The sequence below is a fragment of the Pavona decussata genome, unplaced genomic scaffold, assembly GCF_977016875.1.
Source record: "Pavona decussata unplaced genomic scaffold, jaPavDecu1.1 SCAFFOLD_276, whole genome shotgun sequence".
Lineage (NCBI taxonomy): Eukaryota > Metazoa > Cnidaria > Anthozoa > Scleractinia > Agariciidae > Pavona > Pavona decussata.
Genome location: NW_028145678.1, coordinates 357,501 through 377,785, shown reverse-complemented (window position 1 = coordinate 377,785; position 20,285 = coordinate 357,501). Strand labels below are relative to the sequence as shown.

At 38.1% G+C, this 20,285-nt stretch overlaps 1 protein-coding gene and 1 pseudogene across 1 annotated transcript; one reads left to right on the top strand and one right to left on the bottom strand.

The window, feature by feature from the left end:
* Positions 1 to 6: 6 nt before the first annotated feature.
* Positions 7 to 5,298, bottom strand: LOC146455407 (uncharacterized; annotated as a pseudogene).
* Positions 5,299 to 8,583: 3,285 nt separating this feature from the next.
* LOC146455406 (2-(3-amino-3-carboxypropyl)histidine synthase subunit 1-like) lies at positions 8,584 to 15,600 on the top strand. The gene is made up of 6 exons (XM_085094363.1): positions 8,584 to 8,802; positions 9,429 to 9,497; positions 10,694 to 10,850; positions 11,695 to 11,795; positions 14,139 to 14,217; positions 14,762 to 15,600. Exons 2-6 carry the CDS (start codon positions 9,466 to 9,468, stop codon positions 15,032 to 15,034), a joined length of 642 nt encoding a protein of 213 aa, XP_084950489.1. The 5' UTR covers positions 8,584 to 8,802; positions 9,429 to 9,465; the 3' UTR covers positions 15,035 to 15,600.
* Positions 15,601 to 20,285: the final 4,685 nt, after the last annotated feature.

The window sequence follows — 20,285 nt, the reverse complement described above, 5'->3', positions numbered from 1 at the left end:
CCTTTGAATATCTGGCAGGATAGGGTTATAGTCCAGCACTAATGGGAAAACTTTTTTGTCAGGCTTGACATTTTTCTTCAAAAGTTCTGGTTTCTCAACGTTAAGGGCCTTATCAAATTGGTTGTCTACTAAATTAGCATTGTAACCTTGTGACTTAAGGTACCCTTTGTATTCGGTGCATCTCTTATTGAGAAACTCATCGGTGGAACAATTACGTCTTACTCGTAGAGCAACCCCGTAGGGAATAGCCTTTTTACAATGTGCCGGGTGAGAACTAGAAAAGGGTAAATAAAGATGGCTATCGGTAGGTTTTGCGTAAATATCAGTACTAATGAACCCATCTTGGAGGTGCAATGTAAGGTCCAAGACATTTAGGGTATGTTCCGAATAAACCAGCTCAAATTTAATGGTGGGGTACAGAGAATTAATATACTCCGTAAATTCTAACAATTTAGGCAACCGTGTATCCAAATATCGAACACATCGTCCCTGTACCTCCACCATAGCATGGGCTTAACAGCACCTCCAAACTTAGCTTTCTCATCAATTGAAGGCCTTAGAGCATAACCGACCTATGTCGAATTTTAGCGCGGCTTTCGGTCTCGCACCGATTTGTCCGAATTTTGGCTCTCCCTGGTTTGGAAAACATTTCGCAGTTTTACAATCGTGGACAAAACTCCTTAAGAAAACCAAACACGAACAGAACAAAAACCACTTCCTTACTTCTCCCTCCCACCCCCTCCCCCTATGCAATGACAACCGAACACAGAGAGCCAAAAAACCACTCACTTACTGTTTCTCCCTTCATAATTCTACCACAGTTACTTCTCCCTCCCCCCCTCCCCCTTATGCAATGTTGATGTGGGAAGCGATGCTTGCCAGGAAACTGTTCGTGACCCCAAAAGACAACATTGAGTCAGGGGGGGGGGGGGATTTGGTAGTTTGCTTTTCTACAAGTGAACGCGCTTGGAAGGCAAATTTTTTTATAGGTTTTGTCCACGTCAGACTCGTTTTCCAAATTATCGGTAGGCTAAAAGTTTCCACTGTCCACGAACCGTGTTTAGTCGCACTAGTTGTTGTTGCTATAAGTAACGTTTGAGATGATATCATGGTTTGCTTTTGCGGGTTGTAACAAGCCCAAAATAGATCAAGGCAGTCGGGATAAACAACTTGCGTATCGTACTGGCTAGTTGCTTTCGCTTTTGTTTGGTGAAGTTTGAAAACGCACGACATCTATGGATCTTTTGAAAAGTTACGAAATTGACGAATGCAGTTCACAGGAACTGGTGGACATGTTGTCCAAAGAATCCCTCCTTGGTAGTGATGACTGTGCTGTGACGAATTTTTCAATTCGATTATCAAATCCCGCGGGAGCATCAGAGACAAATCCCGCCATATACAAGGTGTTTTGCAAGCCTTAGTTGTGGTTTGCCACGCTTGAAATTCGGTATGTAACGATTAAACTTGACGATTTCAAAGCAATGATTCAATAAAAGTACGATTAACATAGATTTTCAACGGTTAACACCGACTGGTGGTAAAAAGAATAGATAGTCTTTACCTTTTTAATAGAACTGCCGTTAATCGTTGTTAATTGTTGTTAATCGTTGAAATGGCTACATGTCTTCCTGTTAATCGTGTAGAATGCTAGTATTTTGCGTTATCAAGAGTGATATGTCGACAAACGGGACAAAGCTGGATTTTGCGCCAGGAAATGGACACATTTTCTCTTGGAGAATGTAACTGTTTACATTTGGGACATTCCTGTCACGTACGTAGTAGTTTGTAACAGAATCTAATAAAAGCGTGACAGCATTCTTTTCGTTGCTCCCCGCGAAAAACACCGCTTTCGTGTGCCGTGTTTCAAAGACAACGAGTGTATATTGAATACAAGTATTTAATCCTCAGTGCATTGTCCTTTTGGTCATCCAGTGTCTATAATGTTACCGATATATCTTTACAAGATGGTAAAATTTCTCAATGGCATTAATACGAAACACAAAGCGGCGTGAAAAAATACTGGACAATGGTTTTCAATCGAATTTCAGTACACATGCAAAAGTTTGGACAAATCCGAGCTACATCGAAAAACGGGCTGAAATTCGACATAGGTCGGTTATGCTCCCAGCCCTTCAATTAATCCCATGGCTAGGTCCGCATAACTACATGCGTTTTTAGGTCCCATTGCAGTTCCATGTTTCTGCACAAAATCTTTCCCAGAAAATTGACAATTATTGGCCTGAAGGCATATTTCAATCGCTTCTACAATACAATCGGTAGATGGGAATTTGTCTGATCTTGAATCAAGATATTTCTAACCGCTGTCAAACCTAAGTTATTATCGATATTGGGAAACATCGCAACAACATCCCAGGACACCAGTAGACACCCAGGTGGTAGGGGGCCCCTCTCAGCATTTAGTGTTTGAATCTTATTAATGAGGTCTGTGGTGTCTTTCACAAAAGATGGCAAATTATGGGCTAAGGGCTTAAGGTAGAACTCGGTAAAAGCGGAAAGTCTTTCAATTGCCGTTCCGCAACATGAAGTAATAAGGCGTAGAGGGTTGCCTTCCTTGTGAGTAACGTTGAGAGACCAGAACTTTTGAAGAAAAATGTCAAGCCTGACAAAAAAGTTTTCCCATTAGTGCTGGACTATAACCCTATCCTGCCAGATATTCAAAGGATTATTAGAAAGCATGTTCACTTATTAAATTCGTCGCCTGAGCTCTTGGAAATTTTCCCACCCAAATCGATTATTCCAGCGTATCGCAGAACGAAAAACCTCAAAGACATTCTAGCACCTTCCAAATTCTGTGTTAATAAGGGGTTTGGTCGGGAACACAGTGAAGCGGGTGGTTGTTTTAAATGTTCATCTAAGTGTGATTTATGTAAGAATTTTCTGATCGAGGACACCAGTTTTAAGAGCTTTGCCACAGGTCGTACATACAAGATCAATCAGAGATTGACATGTTCATCTAGATACGTTGTTTACTTAGCCTCATGTAATAAGTGTAAATTGCAATACGTAGGGTCTACGTCTACTGAATTTAAAGTACGTTTTCGTAATCACAAATCATCCATGCTCAACAACAAAAAAACATGCGAGTTGGCGGTCCATTTCAATTGTATCAAGCATGAAATTTCCCAAATTAGTTTCATTGTCATTGAACAAATTAAGGGTCAGGGAGACGCTGTTTATCTTGATCAACTACTACTTACAAGAGAAGCTTATTGGACAGCGCAGCTTTTTACACTTAACCCTCACGGCCTCAACAAAAGACGCGAATTTAGATCTAAAAATCGCATTTGCTACAACACCTAATTAGCCTACCATGTTGCACTTAGTAATTTAAATACCTTTGTTACCATTGTCATATTTTCGATGTTTTTTACCTTTTTACTAGTTACGCAATTTTCTTTGTCTTCTATTGTATTATATTGCATGATGTTATTTTTTATTATTCGTATTGATATAAATTTAGGCGACTCTGTAAACTTGTTTAGATTTTTAGCTTTTAGTTTTTAAATTTTATCCCGTGTTCCATCTGAAGAAGGCCGAAGGCCGAAACGTCGTGAATTAAAAGCCGGAACAGTTAGAAGTTTGTCTTCAAGTCGAAACTTGCTTACACTAATCTACAATTTAACTTGAGACACGGTATCCTTACGGATCCTTCTACTGGGAGTCTTCGTTTGGCAAACCATCTTTAAACTGCTTTTATATATATATATATATATATATATATATATATAAAAGCAGTTAAGTAATCAGTCCATATATATATATATGAATAGGAAATGCGGTATATAAATGCATTACCATTACCATCAATCATCCAGTCGTTTGCCTCTCCCCCCCCCCCCCCCCCCCACAGATGTTGCATGTTGAAATGTAGCAACTTGTCATGCTTGGTGAATCACTCAATACAGTGGAACCTCGCTCTATGGACACCCACTTAATATGGACACCTAGATATTGCGGATAGTTTCGCTTGTTCCGACGGCAAGCTCATATATTTTCTCTAAAATTAACTCACTTAAGGACAAACAGACACTTTTCTGTGTCCCGAGTGACAAACTCTGATATATCGTCAACCCCACTTTACGGACACTGGGGTTCTGGGCACTGTCTGTTTTCATTGTCCAAATTCTGCATGTGCTAAATGTAGTCATTGTACCCTGTTCAAATAATGACAGATTTTTTTGGGTTAATACAATTTTAGCACTAAGTAAAAATCAGTAGCAAAATAGCGTGACATGTTCAGGGTGTCAAGCAAGTCCTATATTCCTATAAAATCCTATTTTTGCAGACTTGTCCTATAAAGTCCTATAAATTAAGGAGAAATCCTATATATTTTCCTATATTTTTAAGCCTTCTTTCAAAAAATATTTAAGTCGAAATATTTACAAAATTAACTAAACGTTGCATTGGCATTGGCGTTCAGGAGATTTTCATGTCACAAAAATCTGTTTGCAACACCTCAGAATGCATTCATTTATTCAGTTCATGAGAGGTTATCATTTCTTTTTGTTTGCTTTGTGGTCTGCTGGGTGGTTGGGATGCAGTCTCAGTTGTCTGTTGGGTTTTGTCTAAGTGTGGGCCTATTATGCCAAAAATCTCTCACGTGGCTGTTCCTGTCCCTGCCATGCAAACCCACAGACTGGCATGACTCTATTGTCTGTCTGCTCTTTCATTCATCCAATTATTTGGACGGTTTAGTTGTCTCTCTGATTTCAATGCGTGGCCCCAATTTTAATGTTATTTTGATTTATTTTGTTCTATTTTACATTTTACTACACCCCTTCCCCTTTTTTTATTTGTTTATTTAATTTATTTTGTTATATTTTTATTTGATTTATTTTATCATTATTATTATAATGATTATTATTATTATTATTATTTGAAGTAAATGGTGGACTAATGATAAGTTTGAAAGACATTTTTGAAACCAAAAGTGTCCTTCTTTTGTTGGCTTTCAATTTTGGCAACATCTTTAATGAACGGTATATCCAGACAGTCTGTATAAAGTAAAGAACCTTACGTTGGGCCTATAAGTTACTGCCAGATTAGTACTATATTTTTTTCAGTTTTGGTGGGTTAAGTTGTGTCCCATTTTTTCAGGTCGTTGAGTCCTGTATTCCTATATTTTTGGACCCCTAAAGCGCTTGACACCCTCCATGTTTGATCAGTGACCCTTGTACTGTAGTATAATGCCTACAGAAAAAAGATTTACTTTCTTGGTCTTTTTGCTGCAGTGATTACTTGTAGTCTTCTTCCTCTTTGATGTCCTTTGCTTGCCATTATTAGCATCAGCCTTGATAGGACTCTGATTTCCATTGTCGTGTTTGAAGAACAAAAACGTAATTTTTAGTCTGAGGATATGATAAATGAACATTCAGTTTCTTTAGTTTGAACTTGTTACAGTTGCAGTTACAGATAAAAAATGAAACAACGTTTTGTTGCCACAGAAATGTCTGTTTAAGCCTTTGTATCAATAAAACATGTGTCCATGACGTTTTTTCTGAGAGCCCACTTAATACAGACACCCGGATAATATGGACACTTTGGTATGTCCTCTTGGTGTCTGCATTAACTGGGTTTCACTGTACTTTGAGTGCCTTGAAGTGGTTTTCCTCTTGAGACTGGTCTTGCCTTCAATTGCCCGCATGTGACAATGGATCCAACCATGTTTCTTGGACTTGCCTCTTTTGACCAACTGCTTATCACTGGTTTCTTAACCACAACTCAACCACTGTAAAAAGAGGCAGAGACAGTGGTGCTTTGGATACTTCAATGCCAGCTGACCTTTGACAGACTTAAAGTATCACTGATTTCTGTTCAAGCCCATGTGTATTCTACTGCATGTGGGGCATTTGTGTTAGATGCTGTTTTTTACCACCATGGAAGCAATTCTATGTTATAGGAGATCCTGGATATGATGGAGTATCTATCAGACACATTTCAATTTTAGCATAACACTCTTTAAGACCGAAAGGAACCACTACATGACATGGAATGAACTTTTGAAAGTTGTTGAGTTTGTTTAACAACATCAGCATTGTTTACAAGGAACATGGTCTGATCACACTTCCTTAACTCCCAGATCATCCTCAAAGCTAAGAATCTGGAAGGGCAATGGAAAAATTAGATTAATTTCTCTGTACCGTTGACTTTGAGATCCAGTATGAACTATAGGTTAATGACACCAGAATACAAATGCACTTTCTCATCAACCCTGTGATAGGCATTGCAACTGGGTTTAAGACCTGGAAAGTTGAAAATGAATTTACTATCTGTTGTGTTGGTGTCCAGACCCTTACACCTGTCTCTAGCCTTAGCAAGGAGCAGCCTTTAGGACTATGTTTGTGATCATTCTACCTCAGTCATGTTGAACCCAACATGGATGTTTTTGTGGGCAGCAACAGAGGACCATTACAGGAGGATGTGGCACATCAAAGTTCAACAGGAAAGACATGGAAACAGTGCGACTTACTGTTCTTCACAGATGATGTTGTGGGTAGTAAAGTTGTCTAGAGAACCAGATCTTTAACCAGGTAATTCTTCTTGACATTCTCCATACAGAATTCCTCTACTGCTCATCACAGTCACACCATTGCCATTGCACTATTGTGTTGTACAGAAGTCCCTAGGTGGTCTACAGTTCTGATAGGCCCAGACTTTCTTTGGTAGCACACAGGTGAGTTACCAGTTGCCAGAATTATGTCAAGAACAAAGAAGACTTTGGGAAGAAACATTGCAGACCACTAGAGCAGTACATGCTGGGAGCTTTCATGGAATGAATTACTGTTGGCATGCTTAGACTCTTACAGAAATTGTATCATACTGGTAGTTAATGAGTTCTTCGATCACTAAACAGGCTGATACTGATGTGAGTCATGACTGTGTCTGAAGCATTGTTCTGGCAATTGTAGCTGACAGGTTCCACTGGTTTTGAAAGAGCATTAAAGTATTTACATTGGGTAAATTCTGGTTGAATAACCTTTTGATCTGTGCATCAGCTTTACTTCAGTTGGACACTCTCTACCATTGATCCTGTTTTTTTTTTTATCTCTTCAGTAGCCCTTGGCCACAATTACAGTACCCGCTAGCCATAATGCTGCAGCTTCTTTGTATGCATTAATAGAAAGGAACTATTGCTTTTGTAAACCTTTCTGACCCTAAAAATAATACAGATAGCAAATATTTAATATTTGCTATCTGTATTATTTTTTTCAATAAATTTCACCTTGGTAGGGCTGAATTATACACAATAGAAAGAGTCAGGGAGCCAAACCAATGCCATCCTTTACACTTCATCAGAGGCATCATTAATTGTGACAAAATATTTATTTCTGTTTTGTCTGCATACTCGATCACACATTTTACAAAATAAGACTTGTTTGTTTGTGCACAAAAGTTTGTTTTGTTTTTCTCTTGTCTGGCTCAAGTCCTCTTCTTACATAAATTATCAATAAAAAGTGGTTTTCATTTTTAACTCGTGAATGCGCGCATGCGCAATGAACAAGTTATCGTGATGTGGGCTGAATTTCACTCGTTCAATCAGATGTAAACTTTATATCAATTTAATCGGAATTTAATCCAAATCAAAAATTATTCATGAGTCTGCGTATAGTGCATGTTTTCACCATCAGCTGCCATTACAGGACAAAGAACAAGGACGTAAAATCAACTCAACAATTAACGTATTCTTACAAAAAAACAGCCAGTATGTGTGTTGTCTGCTAACTCCTTCCATTGACCCAAACTAAGGGGCAATTTTCCTTTCAGGACGGATATTTTCCAAAAGTTAGATGCTCTTTTGGCTCTTCTCGTTGGGGAGGAAGGATTGCATGACAAGCCAAAAGAGCATCTACAAGAGAGGCTACAATTCGATAGGTGGAGCTGCTCGTTTCAGTAAACATCAAACGCAAACATGAAAACTTTTAAAGGAGCTTACCGTAAAAATCTGAGGAAACAACGTGACTGAGAGAATACGAATTTCCACAGTGCAATAAATCCCCCTTTGGTGTCAAACGTAATCAATAAGATCAGGATGTAAACACTGAATTTACATACAACCGAACACACAATTTCATTTCTCTGGCCCCAATATAAAAAAGAAAACGTTCAATTAACTTTAAAGATTCAAGACAATTCTTCAAAATAAATCCATTGGCTCCCAGTTGATCAACATATTGTTTTTAAATTGTTGCTGTTTACTTATAAAGCTCTTCATAGCTTAGCACCTGTGTATATACAAGACCTACTTTCAATTTACAGCCCTACACACAACCTTAGATCTTCATATTCAAAACTATTAGTTGCTCCTTTCTCTATTTTGAAAGAGTTATGGAGACAGAGAATTCTCTGTCTGTGCTCCTAAATTGTGGAACTCATTACCAATTGAATTGATTAAGGAACTGTACTTTGGTACAAATGTTTCTTTTTAAATGAGCGTTTAGTTAATATCCATTTAATTTTCACATGTTTGAACACTTTTTTGTACCTACTTTTACTTTTTTGTACATACTTTTAGCACCCTTGTTTTTGTATAAATAATGAATTTTTCTCACACTTGTAAAGCTCCTTAGAATACTTTTGGATTTTGGCACTAGTAAAATTGGCATTGTAATTATTGTAATGGTAAAATCAATGCAACCAAATTAATGTTGTTTTCTGAATCAAGGCTGTGTATCAAGAACTGTGTAAAGATTACAAGGTGGAGATACCTCAGTGTAAGCCATTGTCACCAGGGGAGATTCTGGGCTGCACTGCTCCTAAGATAAAAGACAAAGATGCAATCATGTAAGACAGTTGCATTTCTTATTAATGTTGTTAATCTTCACGCCATGGTATGGATGAATAAGAGAACTCATCCAATAGTGTAATGTTTATGAAAGTAATTTTATGACAGAGTTGTCTAGTTTCTGGTAACATGAAAATGTTATTTGAAAGTTGTAACTGTTCAATAAATGACTGGTATCATTTAACTCACTTACGTTCATCTGTAGGCACACATTCTTGAAGGTTTATAGATTTTGCCATTTCATTGATTGCATGTTTATTTACTGATGTCTTAGTGCCTATTAAACTTGCCTGCAATAATGTTCAGTTTTCTGCCCATTGTTTCAAGGTTAATTTATCCTAGCATCATGAAATAATAGCAAAAACATTGAATATTATTCCAGGATAATTTACATCAGAGGTAATGATCTTCGCTGTAATGAGAAATTCCAAATATAGCTTGTAAGGAGAGGTAATTACCAACAGAAGTGCTTAGGAACCCGACACGTTTAGAGAGAGGCATCTGTACATCCATTTCAGTGAAGCAATAGCCTCTTTTAAAAGGTGCCAAATTTGCTGATAACAATAGGAAAAATGGAATTAACAGCTCATACCATGCATATTTATGTTTCACCCATCATCTTTAGTTATCTTGGGGATGGAAGATTTCATTTAGAAGCTGTCATGATTGCCAATCCATCTATTCCAGCTTACAGGTATGCAAGCATCATTTGATAAAGCACTATTGCTCCCTCTATCAGCCCTAACCCTTTATGTCAACCAGCATAAAGCTTATGGATCTGTTATTTAAATGAAGTCAAACTTACACATCTGTTGATAAGTAGATAATGTGTCCAGTTACTGCCTTATGCCTTCTTGACACTGTTACAGTATAGAATCCATAACTATACAGGTAGCTGGCCAGAATGAAATAATGCGTTCAGACTGCAGTTCAACCCCGTCACAACGTTTAAGATGCTAAGAAGGACCATGTAAGATTCTGTTTAAGATCTTGTGATAGTAAGATTTTGCAGGATCGTTTAGTATACCACAAAGGTGATTCTGTTTCCAGTAATTATCTTACTTCAGTGCAAAATCTTGGGCTGGATCACAGGATTGAAGGCTGCATTTTGAATCTCCATATTCCAATCACCTTATACAACATAATAAGTGGCACAAAGGAATTTTTTCTCAGTAGGTTTAATGTTCACACTTCAGGTGTTTAGCCACAGAATGAAAGGTGGACAGGAACGTATTGCTTAATACCTTTCAGCTGAATTCACACAATTTTAAATTTCGAAGAACCACATTTAATGTAGTTTCTGTTTAAGGAGCTTCAAATAAATCAAGGGAAATGAAACTAGCCCGCAGGGTTAGTGTATTAGGATTAAATAGTTTGCTAGGCTGAGCTTGTGTGCAGGCTTCATGTTGTTTTCAACATTTTTGTTGGCTTACTTGCACAAATACTGTCCATTACCACTACCCTTAAACTGCAGATTGTATTTTTACTGTACCTCTTGCTGGTGTTTTTCTCCTTTGAATTTTTCTAGCTTGAATGTGTTTAACCTAACATTTGTGCTCTTTCTTGAAATCATTAAGAAAGGACATAAAAGAACAAATATAGACATAGTTAAAAGAAAAAAAGAGCAAAAGGCCTCGTGAACTGTAGGCGACACGCTGTTTGGGTTGAAAATATGTGTCAGTCTGTACATGGCTCTGTACGGTACAAAATTGATTTCCCTTAAAGCTAAAGTAACTAAAGGAACAGAATGTGACAACCTTGACCCTTGCTGTCTAGGCTTAGTGGTAGCTCACTGTTTTTCTTTTGTTTGTTTTCATTTGATAAATTTCACGAGAACTGGGAAGAATATTTTTGCTCCAGTTTTGAGTTTTATGGTGATTTTCTTTTCAGGTATGACCCATACAGCAAAATATTTTCCAGAGAATATTACAACATTGACGCCATGTTCAAAGCAAGAAAAGCAGCGATAAATACAGCATCAAAAGCCAGAAAATTTGGACTCGTTCTCAGCAGCTTAGGAAGGCAAGGGAGTCCCAAAGTCTTAGAGGTACCTTTATCGTCATTACACACGTAACATGATGATGGCAACCTTAAAGGGGCAGTGTCACCGATTTTTTTGTTACTTTGAATAGCCAAAAAACATATTTGAATCGATGGAAGCGTCAAAATAATGGTTCAGTTTTGTTAAAAATAACCCTAATAATCCACAGAAACCATTATTAATTATCTTTGGCTGGGGATGGCTAGGATGGAAATGGATTGCAACTTGAAAAAATTGGCCAATTTTTTCAAGTTCCTCTTGTGTATTGTAGAGAAGTCGTCAAAAACTGCCTATAGTTTGCTCTTCCCCGGAGAAATCCCTTGATATTTCCTTCCCGGTGCTCTAACAGAAATGTCATGTTAGAAAAAAGGTTCTTTGTCAAATATTTGAGCCATTTTGACGAAAATATAGCAAAATCGCCGTGACAGTGTCCCTTTAAACTTGAAGTCTTCAATCTTCCACAGGAAATGTAAAAGTTCAATCCCTGTCATACAATAACGACGTTTGCAGTGATAACTGCAAGATCAGTTTTTCTTTTCCAGTGTATCTCAGTCTAGCCTCCCACGCAGTCGTTTTTAGGGGACTCGTATTACCTCCTCCCCACAGGTAAAACGAGTCCCCAAAAAAAGACTGCGTGGAAGGCTAATCTCAGTCCCGCTATTAGAATGTTGTTTTAGACTGTGACCCTACGTACACTCAAAATAAACCAATAAATAAACAGCTAAACTAAATAAATAAGTAAATAAATGGAGTTTGGAGTCAGTCAGGTAACCAAAGTTTCACGTTTAAGATTAACTATGTAGAGAAGACAAACCTGACTTATTATCCACTTGATGGTTTGGATTTTCAGGATTTGGAACAGAGATTTATTAAAGCTGGACTTGAATATGTGATCGTTTTGATGTCAGAAGTCTTCCCAGACAAGCTTCGTCTGTTTGAAGACGTTGATGCGTAAGTTGCTATCAGTGTGACTTTTTAGTGTTGATCTATCTACACTTACGAAAGCAACAGATTCAACCACACATTACTTTATCTTTCAAGGGCAAACTATAAAATATTTAAACGGCTTTTGTACTTCATTGAGATAGCTACTTCACGTCATGCAGCTCTTCTCGTGAAAGTTAGATTGGCATTGGTGATACATGCACCACTGCAGTGTAATTTAAACCTACCCGAGGCCAGTCAGATTAAAGTTACAGTACTGGCCCCAGTTGCTCAAAGAGCGGATAACTTTATCCACTGGATAAGTTGCTATCCAGCGGGGCAAATGTACTCCAACCAATGCTTTGGCAAGTTTTCCACACAATCCCACTGTTTAATTTAACATATGCTTCTACTCTATTCACAAATTATAGGACTATCGAGAAAATCTTGCACACATTTTATCTACTGGATAGCGAACTATCCAGCGGACAAAGTGTAATAACTGGTTACCAATGTAATAAAGTCAGAAGTGTGATAAGGTTTGGTCACAAATGTAATTTAAAACATACCAGAATTGCTATTTAGTCTATGATAGGTTCTGAGTATCAAAATGGCTCTTGACTTAGAAATCTCGAGTTCATGATCTAATGCTTTTTATTTTTTAACATTGATTGATTATAATGTTGTGACGCAAATCAAGCACTCTTTAACATAGTAACTGTCATTAGTCATATCCCATTTACTTTGTCCATTTTAATTTCTTTTTAGCGTAAGCAACAAAACTATGGCAATACAATCTGTTTTATAAGAGAAAGAACGTTTCTCATAAAAAAACCCAGTGACAACAATTCATCAATCTCAAAAAAGTTAAAACTTCAAATTCAGCTTTAACATAGTAACTCAACTTACAGCGCGACTTTTCACTTTAGCCGTCTTATGCTAGTAAGTCTTGTCCGTTTTTAGCTCAAACTGTTACTCTTTAGTCTGTTGATGTGTAACGATCAACGTAATTAGTTTCATAAATGTCATCCACAATCGCCAATGGATTTCTCTTCCCTCGACTTCCCTTGATGCCTATGCAGTTGTGTCCAAGGAATGTTAGAGAAAAAAGAGCCAAAAGCACTATCCACATTATTCTGGATCGTCAAGGTCTTCTATGTGTTTCCACATTTTTGGAGCAGAGTGAAAATCACATAGTTGACATCCAATGAATAAGCCAATAGAAAGCATGCATATTTGATCCATTTGAAAACTGTACATGAGCTTAAGTAATCGTAACTGTGTTGTATTGAATGGCTGCTCATTGGCTCAAAAAATTGGATTTTGATCAGAACAATCTGGTGTTTCATTACGTATCAAGATTCATCCACTGACCGAAATGGCTGTCATTAATTGGTTTTTCACTTTATGAATTATAAATGAGTTTGAGAGCATGTATTAAGCACTCAGTAGGACATTCCTCGTTGGTAATCGTTTAATATCCGTTTAATATTATGACATTGAGAGCAGTCTCTTCGTAAGTTTACAACAGATCAAAAGCCTTTCAATACTGTAACATAGCAAACATAAACTGATAGTGACTGATGACGCCATCAACTTTGAATGACAGGAGCCATGTTTGTGTGCTTTGTGACTTAAGTATTATTTACAGTCAATCCATGTCACGCGTGACCAGTATTTTTGAAAGTTGAACGGAGTTTTGAAATTTACGCGCCAGTTTTGAACATCGCCAACGAGATTAATTTCAGAGTTCCCACAGAAATTTCCCTAGTTTATTGACGGTATAACGGTATAATTTTTCTTTACATTACAGCTTTAAGTATTCTTTAAGTATTTCAAGAATAACAATTGTTCCCAAGTATTTTAACCTTTTTTCAGTTAATCCGGAGAAATGTTCTACATTGCATTCAAATGCCTGACATTACAAAGAGGAAGTCTAATGTTCATTTCATTCTCTGAAATACTGGTCACGCGTGACGTGGATTGACTGTAATACTCTTTCTGTGTTGAGCATTTTGAGTGTGTTGAATTAAAAATATATATATAGGAAACTTTTACTTTCACCCTGGAAGTGTCATTGTTTTGTTATTTGTACTACGAACGTTCTGTTCTCTCAACCTAAACCGATCACAAACTGGTCATCCTTTTTCTAGGTATCGCCTAACTAGTTACTAGGTAGTTCCTATACAGATAACGCACAGGGTGATATAAATTGGGAATTTAACTGCAGTAAACGGTATGAACAGTCAGGTCTATAGCGTTCATGTTGGTCTTCTAGATTATTTATTTCTGGGTCCCCAAGGTTGCAAGTTATTTGTCGTTGTGTTTTTGCTCGTTTTACTAAACCCAACATCACATCTTTTTTTGTAGGTGGGTTCAAGTTGCTTGTCCAAGGTTGTCCATTGACTGGGGTTATGCCTTTCCTAAACCTCTCTTATCTCCTTACGAGGTAAATAAAGTCAGACAGTCACTGGTCTGTTCCAAATGTGTTTCACTCAGTCATCACTGACAACTCCCTATTTTATGGTAATTATTATCTGAATATCTGTTTTCCAGCTGCTTCTATGCATGAGAGCGGTAGTCCAAGCCTGCGTCTCGTTGAGTATTGATAATAAGAAAAAGAACTGAACTAAAGCCATATGGTGTTATTGGTGTCCATGCTAGTTACTTGACCCATTCAGGTCTAAAAGCTGGATTGTGTTAACCGTTGTTGGTTTGTCAGTACACTGTAAACTATCTTTCAGGCTCAGGGCAAAGATGTAGAATGGTGATCAGTCCTGTAAAGGAACACAACTTAGCAAAACAAGAGCAATGTTTCAATGTTATCCTGGCATAATTATTATTGTTCGCGAAAAAAGGAGTTTAACAAAGTTATGCACAAATCCTTTAGATTCAGCCGGCTTCTGTAGCTGTATCCAAAGTTAATCTGGTAAGTTCTACAAGTAGACATGAACGTACGCTCTTATAACACTTGACTCTGTTTCATCCCACAGGCCTCAGTTGTACTACAACAAATTGAATGGCAAATGGATTATCCTATGGACTTTTATTCAAATACAAGTCTGGGATCATGGACTGTAAATAATAAACTTAACAGAAACGTGCCTGTTAGTCGCAGAAGAAACAGAGTAAAAACTGAGAAGTTGCATCCTGAGAACACAGGATCAAAGGTGGAGAGTAAAGACAGTTGCGATAGACAGAGGACAGAATGTTGTGGAAAATGCCATCAAGAAAATGTGTTAAACAAGAAAGAGACCAGTCAATAATGGCGTACAGGAAGGGGAGGGGGGGGGGGGGGTAGGGGGTTTGCTCGCAGGCTATGTGGGGTTCGGAGCGGCAGTTTGGGTTTGCCAACCGAATGTGTGATTCCTAGGATTCTTAGTAGTGTACAAAAAAAAAAAAACGTCTGCACGAGGAGCTGGTGTGTCCATGGTTGGTACCCAGAACCCTTAGATCATTTAAGAGCTGGGAGACTCTTGGATAAATAAAACATGGCCATTAATCTATCTTAACCATACGGAGGGTAATCGAGGCATTGTTTGTGCAATTCTGCCAATCATTGAAAGGGGTTCAAAACATCTGAGCATTATAACAAGTAACTAATAATGCGTAAGTGTTTGCTTCTCAGGGCACAAATGGTAGCGGTCATGCTCCTTGAATTCGCACCTATAAAGTGAAACATTGGTGTGTAAAGTGTAGTGTAAGATCTTAAATTGGAACTGATCGAGAGTTGAATTTGCTGTTCATTTGAATCTTTGCATCCATTTTTCCGTGGTGGTGGGGACAAATGTCTGTTTAACAAAAAAATGAGAAGCAAGTATGTTGAGTGGAATTTCTTTTGGTATTTGTCTGTTCAGTGGAAGAAGCCTGAGTTTTATGGACCCAGCTCACAGAAATGTTCTAATCCAAGCTGTTTTGAGAGTATTTTTTATCATATCAGAGTCGGGTAATCCTAGAACCCCTTTTTTGTGGTCTTTTTTGCGCCAAACAAATTGAGTTCACGCACGTTTTGAAAGCGTTTCAAACGCGTTTTGAACGGATTTCAAAGAGCGGGTTTCGAACGCGTTTTGACCACATTTCGATACGCGTTTAAGAAGTCTTTCTAACGGATTTCAAACGCGTTTGAAACTTGGTGGGTCAAAACGCGTTTAAAACACGATTGAAACGTGTTTCACACTCGCTTTAATGTGGGTTTACACGTCCTTAATACGGTGTTCGTATCGTGTTTCCTACGCGTTTAAGAACCGTTTAAAAACGCGTTGAAGACGCATTTCAAACGCGTGGACTTGGTTGGTTAGTTGGTCGGTCGGTTTTGTAGTTAACTTTCGGGCGTGCGCAGTGAATGAGTTTTAAATTCAATTAGTGGGAAAAAACACGCGAACATTTGTTGTTCACGGCGCATCAGGAAATTCTTATTCAATATGTAGAGAATAATTTGACGATCATTTAGTGCAAGAATGGAGATTTTTCGTTCAATCTGAGCAAAGTTACAAGTTTTTTCAGTTTTTCAGAAAGTCCGGGGTCGTAAACTCAATTAGTGAAAAAAAAAAACGTGAAAATTTTTTTCACGACGCGTCAGAATTCTCTCATTCATTCTGTTAAGAATAATTTGACAATCATTTTAGTGTAAGAATGGAGATTTTTCGTTGAATCTGAGCAAAGTTATAGGATTTTTTCGTTTTTTCTACGAAGTGCGGTATCTTTTAAGAATTAAAAATAATTTAATTTAGAAATAATTTAATTAAAAATAATTTAATTTGTCAGTTTTCACCCGAAAGCGGAATGTGCCATGTCACGCATCGTTGACGTCGTAAACAAAATTATGCAAATTTCTGGTGAAATGAACACTTTAAGATCATAGAGGTTTCAAAGGGAAAAAATGTTTCATTTTCGAGATTTACAACTGGTAATTTATGGGAAAGCAAAAGGACGCGGTCGATAAATAATTCTTATTTAGCAAGAGCTTGTCATAGTTCATTATTTTTACTTGAGGATTGCGTGGACTGAATTCCAAAGGAAAAATATCACGCATTTATGTCGGGCATGAAATGTAATGCGATACTTTGTTGAACAGATTTTCCTTTGTGAGACAGTAATTTTGTAATTTTAATTCCCAAAAAAACTTCACTTGCCCATCGGGCAAGTGATGGTTAGAATCCACTAGCCCGATCGCAAAATCCAGTAGCCCCGGACTATCGGGGACACGAATTTGCATGACGTAGCTGCACATGGCGTGCTTCTATGAACTTTGAATAAAAAAACACGTGATTTTTTTTAATCGGCGCATCAGAATAATCGGCTTATTCAATCTGTACAGAATAATTTGACAATCATTTTTATAGTACAAGAATGGTTATTTTTCGTTACATAATCAGGCAAAGACATAATTTCTTTTAGCTTTCAAGGAAGTTTCCGTAGCCGTCTAAATTTCAATTACTATGTGTCATCTGCATTCACGAGTTGGCTCACAGGAGCCTTTGATTCTTATTCTAGGTTATTACATATAGAAATCGTGTCACCGTTTTCTGTAAAAGTAGGTTAAGAAATAAAAGGAAAACATGTCGACTTAAAGAGTTTCGTGTCAAATATAAAAAACTATGCCTGATTTCTGTAAAATGTTACCAAATGTTACCCCGCACAATCCTTGTCGTGTAAGGGGAGGGGGGAGGGGGTGGGACCCTGTGTCTCTAAGGGAGCGGGTTTTTGACGACGGCACCACCTACAATATATGATGATTTTTGCAGTTTATGACCATGCGGCAAAAGTAGATCTCAGTAGCAACATTTATTGGTATTCATAAAGAAAATGGGGGTGTCAGCGGAGTTTTCAGAGATGATTCAATATATTATGTTGTGTCAGCTTTGCAGTAGTCTTTGGACTTCCCATCGTCTATTTTTTAAGTTTGGCTGATTGGATCTCCTGTGAGATCCAACGTACCAGCAAGCAGGATCTTCGTTCACGGCTTTGCAGTTTTTAAAGTTATAATTCAGTAGCATTAATTCTAAAAAGATTTATAGTACATATCAATGCATGGCATCTTGTTTTTCTTTTTCTAATTGGAGCTAAATGATCTAAGAAGAACGCACGGTTACCCCCATTTTTTTTTTATTCTATTATCCCTGGCGGACATTTGCTTTTCCTGGGATGTCATAAACCGCACAAAAAATACCTGTACCTTTTCACGTTTCACATAAAATAGCGTGAACCTTTTGACTTTAGCTTCGTTTTCTCGTCAAATGAAGCTGTTTTGCGATTCACTATGGTCAGTTCATGAAGAAAAGTGCGGTAACGGTGGCGGATCCAGGGGGAGGTTCCATGGGGTCCGGACCAGGGTTTTTTTTTTTGTATTTTTATTTATTTATTTATTTATTTATTTATTTATTTTTGCTCTTTTACTACTTGTTTGACACTAAAATTCTTGCATCGCACTATTCAATTAGTTGACTTCTTTTTTTTTAATCATTTTGCCATAAAACTAAATGCTAGTGCTCTACAGTGCTCTACTCTGCTTTCTTTCAACCGGTTCCATCTGCCGTGGTGAAGCATGACAGTCTTCGTAATTTAGCAGAAAAGTAGCCTGCAGAACAGGCGTATCAGCGTTTTTTTTGCGTTTCTTTCAGGCGAGCAGAGGCAGGCACGAGGCGAGCGCGAAGCGTGAGTGACGCGCAACGGGAGTGGCTCTCTCATCGCGCGTAACTTGCGCTCTGTGCTTGCCTCCTCTCATCCTCGTTCCCAGAGCCTACGATCTTGGGGCTCTGGGGACGAGAATGGCCTCCGCTCGCCTGAAAAATGCAAAAAAAAAAAAGACGTTTGTTCTGCAGGCTAGCGGAAAGCTACAATTTGGCAACACCATTTACCTACACCGTCCACACTTCATTCTGGGTTAAAGGAAAGGCAATACTTTTGGAAACATCGCACACCAAATTTACCACTACCGGGAAATCTTATGGAGTTTGTAAAATATGCTGACGGGGGGGACTCGGTGGTGTAGGGGATAAGTAATTTACCGTAAAAACGTTTCAAAAGTTTGCACTCCCCCCCCCCCCCCCCTCTATCTAAGATTCCTGGATCCGCCCGTGGGTACGGAGTGAGCTATGAACGATTTTTCAACATGAAATTTAATTTACCCACTTGTTTTCAACAATATAGAAAGAAATATAGGAAGAAATACTTACGTAGTTCTCACGTAGACGGCAAACGCGAAATAACCTGTTTTCACGTAGAAACAGTGACCGGCAAGCGGCAAAAAATGGCGGGAAAATCGTGGTCACGTGTTTATTTTCTGCCGTTCGCGTTTCACGTTTACGCGATGCTACAATCTCGTTCCCAGAGCCCTCGTTACGCTTGTCCAGCGGAGTTACCCTTGTCCAGCTCCGCTGGACAAGGGTAACGAGGGCTCTGGGAACGAGATTGGCGATGCTAACTCTCTAACATTTGCGCAAGCTCCTTTGAGACTACGAAATTGTTTTTAAAAATTTACCAGAACACAATTAGCTGTGGTTGGTTAGTGTTCCGTGACATTGATGTCACCATGGCAACCAAGTTTTGACAACCCGTTTTTCAAGAGAAAGGAAAACTCCTATATTTAGCTGAAGAAAAATTACCTTTGTCACAGTAACATTTATGTTTGTAGGTCATATTTAATACTGTTGTTTTAGTGCCGGTCTGACGTATTGTACAGTGGCTGGACTCCTGACGGTGGACAGAAAGCGGTAAATTTAGCCCTCCCCCCATCCCATCCGCACTCCCTCCCCACTCTTGTCTTAAATGTCGAATTTGTCTATTTATTAAAGTCTCCAGAAACGTTAAAAAAAATTACGTAGTGAAGAATTCAGTGTAATGTTTTGAAGCATTCTCGCTCGTGTTTAGTCCGTAGTCATTCGAGGTTAGTCATATAAGTCGTGGTCACTCCTGGGCACTCGTATGTACTTTGAGACATGACGTTTGGTCTAAGCATTTGTAAAAGCTGTACAGGCCTATTCAAGGTGAGATCACTTTGTTCACATTGCGGTATGCACAATCTCAGTATTAAATCATGAAAACATCTATGTCTTTAAAACAACAAAGAACTAAGACGAGGCCTCGATAACGAGGCAATCCCCATATGGATATGTTGTATGCTATGCTAAGTTCAGTAGAGGTTCTCTACAGAAACTGTACGTACTTGAATGATTTACTTATTTAGAACTGGTGGTTCTTTGGTCAGAATTGTGAGTTTGTGACTGAAAAACGTTTTAATGAAATCTACTCGCATACTTGAGCAAATGAAATGAAATCATATGAAATCCGAGCCGCTGAAATTGAAAGGTCATGCCTTTTGAATGAAAATTAGTTGAACCAGTGCTTCATTCAGAAGTTTAGCAAGATTTTAAAAAGCAACGCGATGGAAAATCCGATAAAATAAACAGTCATAGCGTTTTACATTTAGGTATATCCATCAAACAAATGTAGTGTAAGTTTCTATATCCAAACTTGAAGAATTTGTAGCTAAAGTGTGCGTGACAATGTGCGTGACAT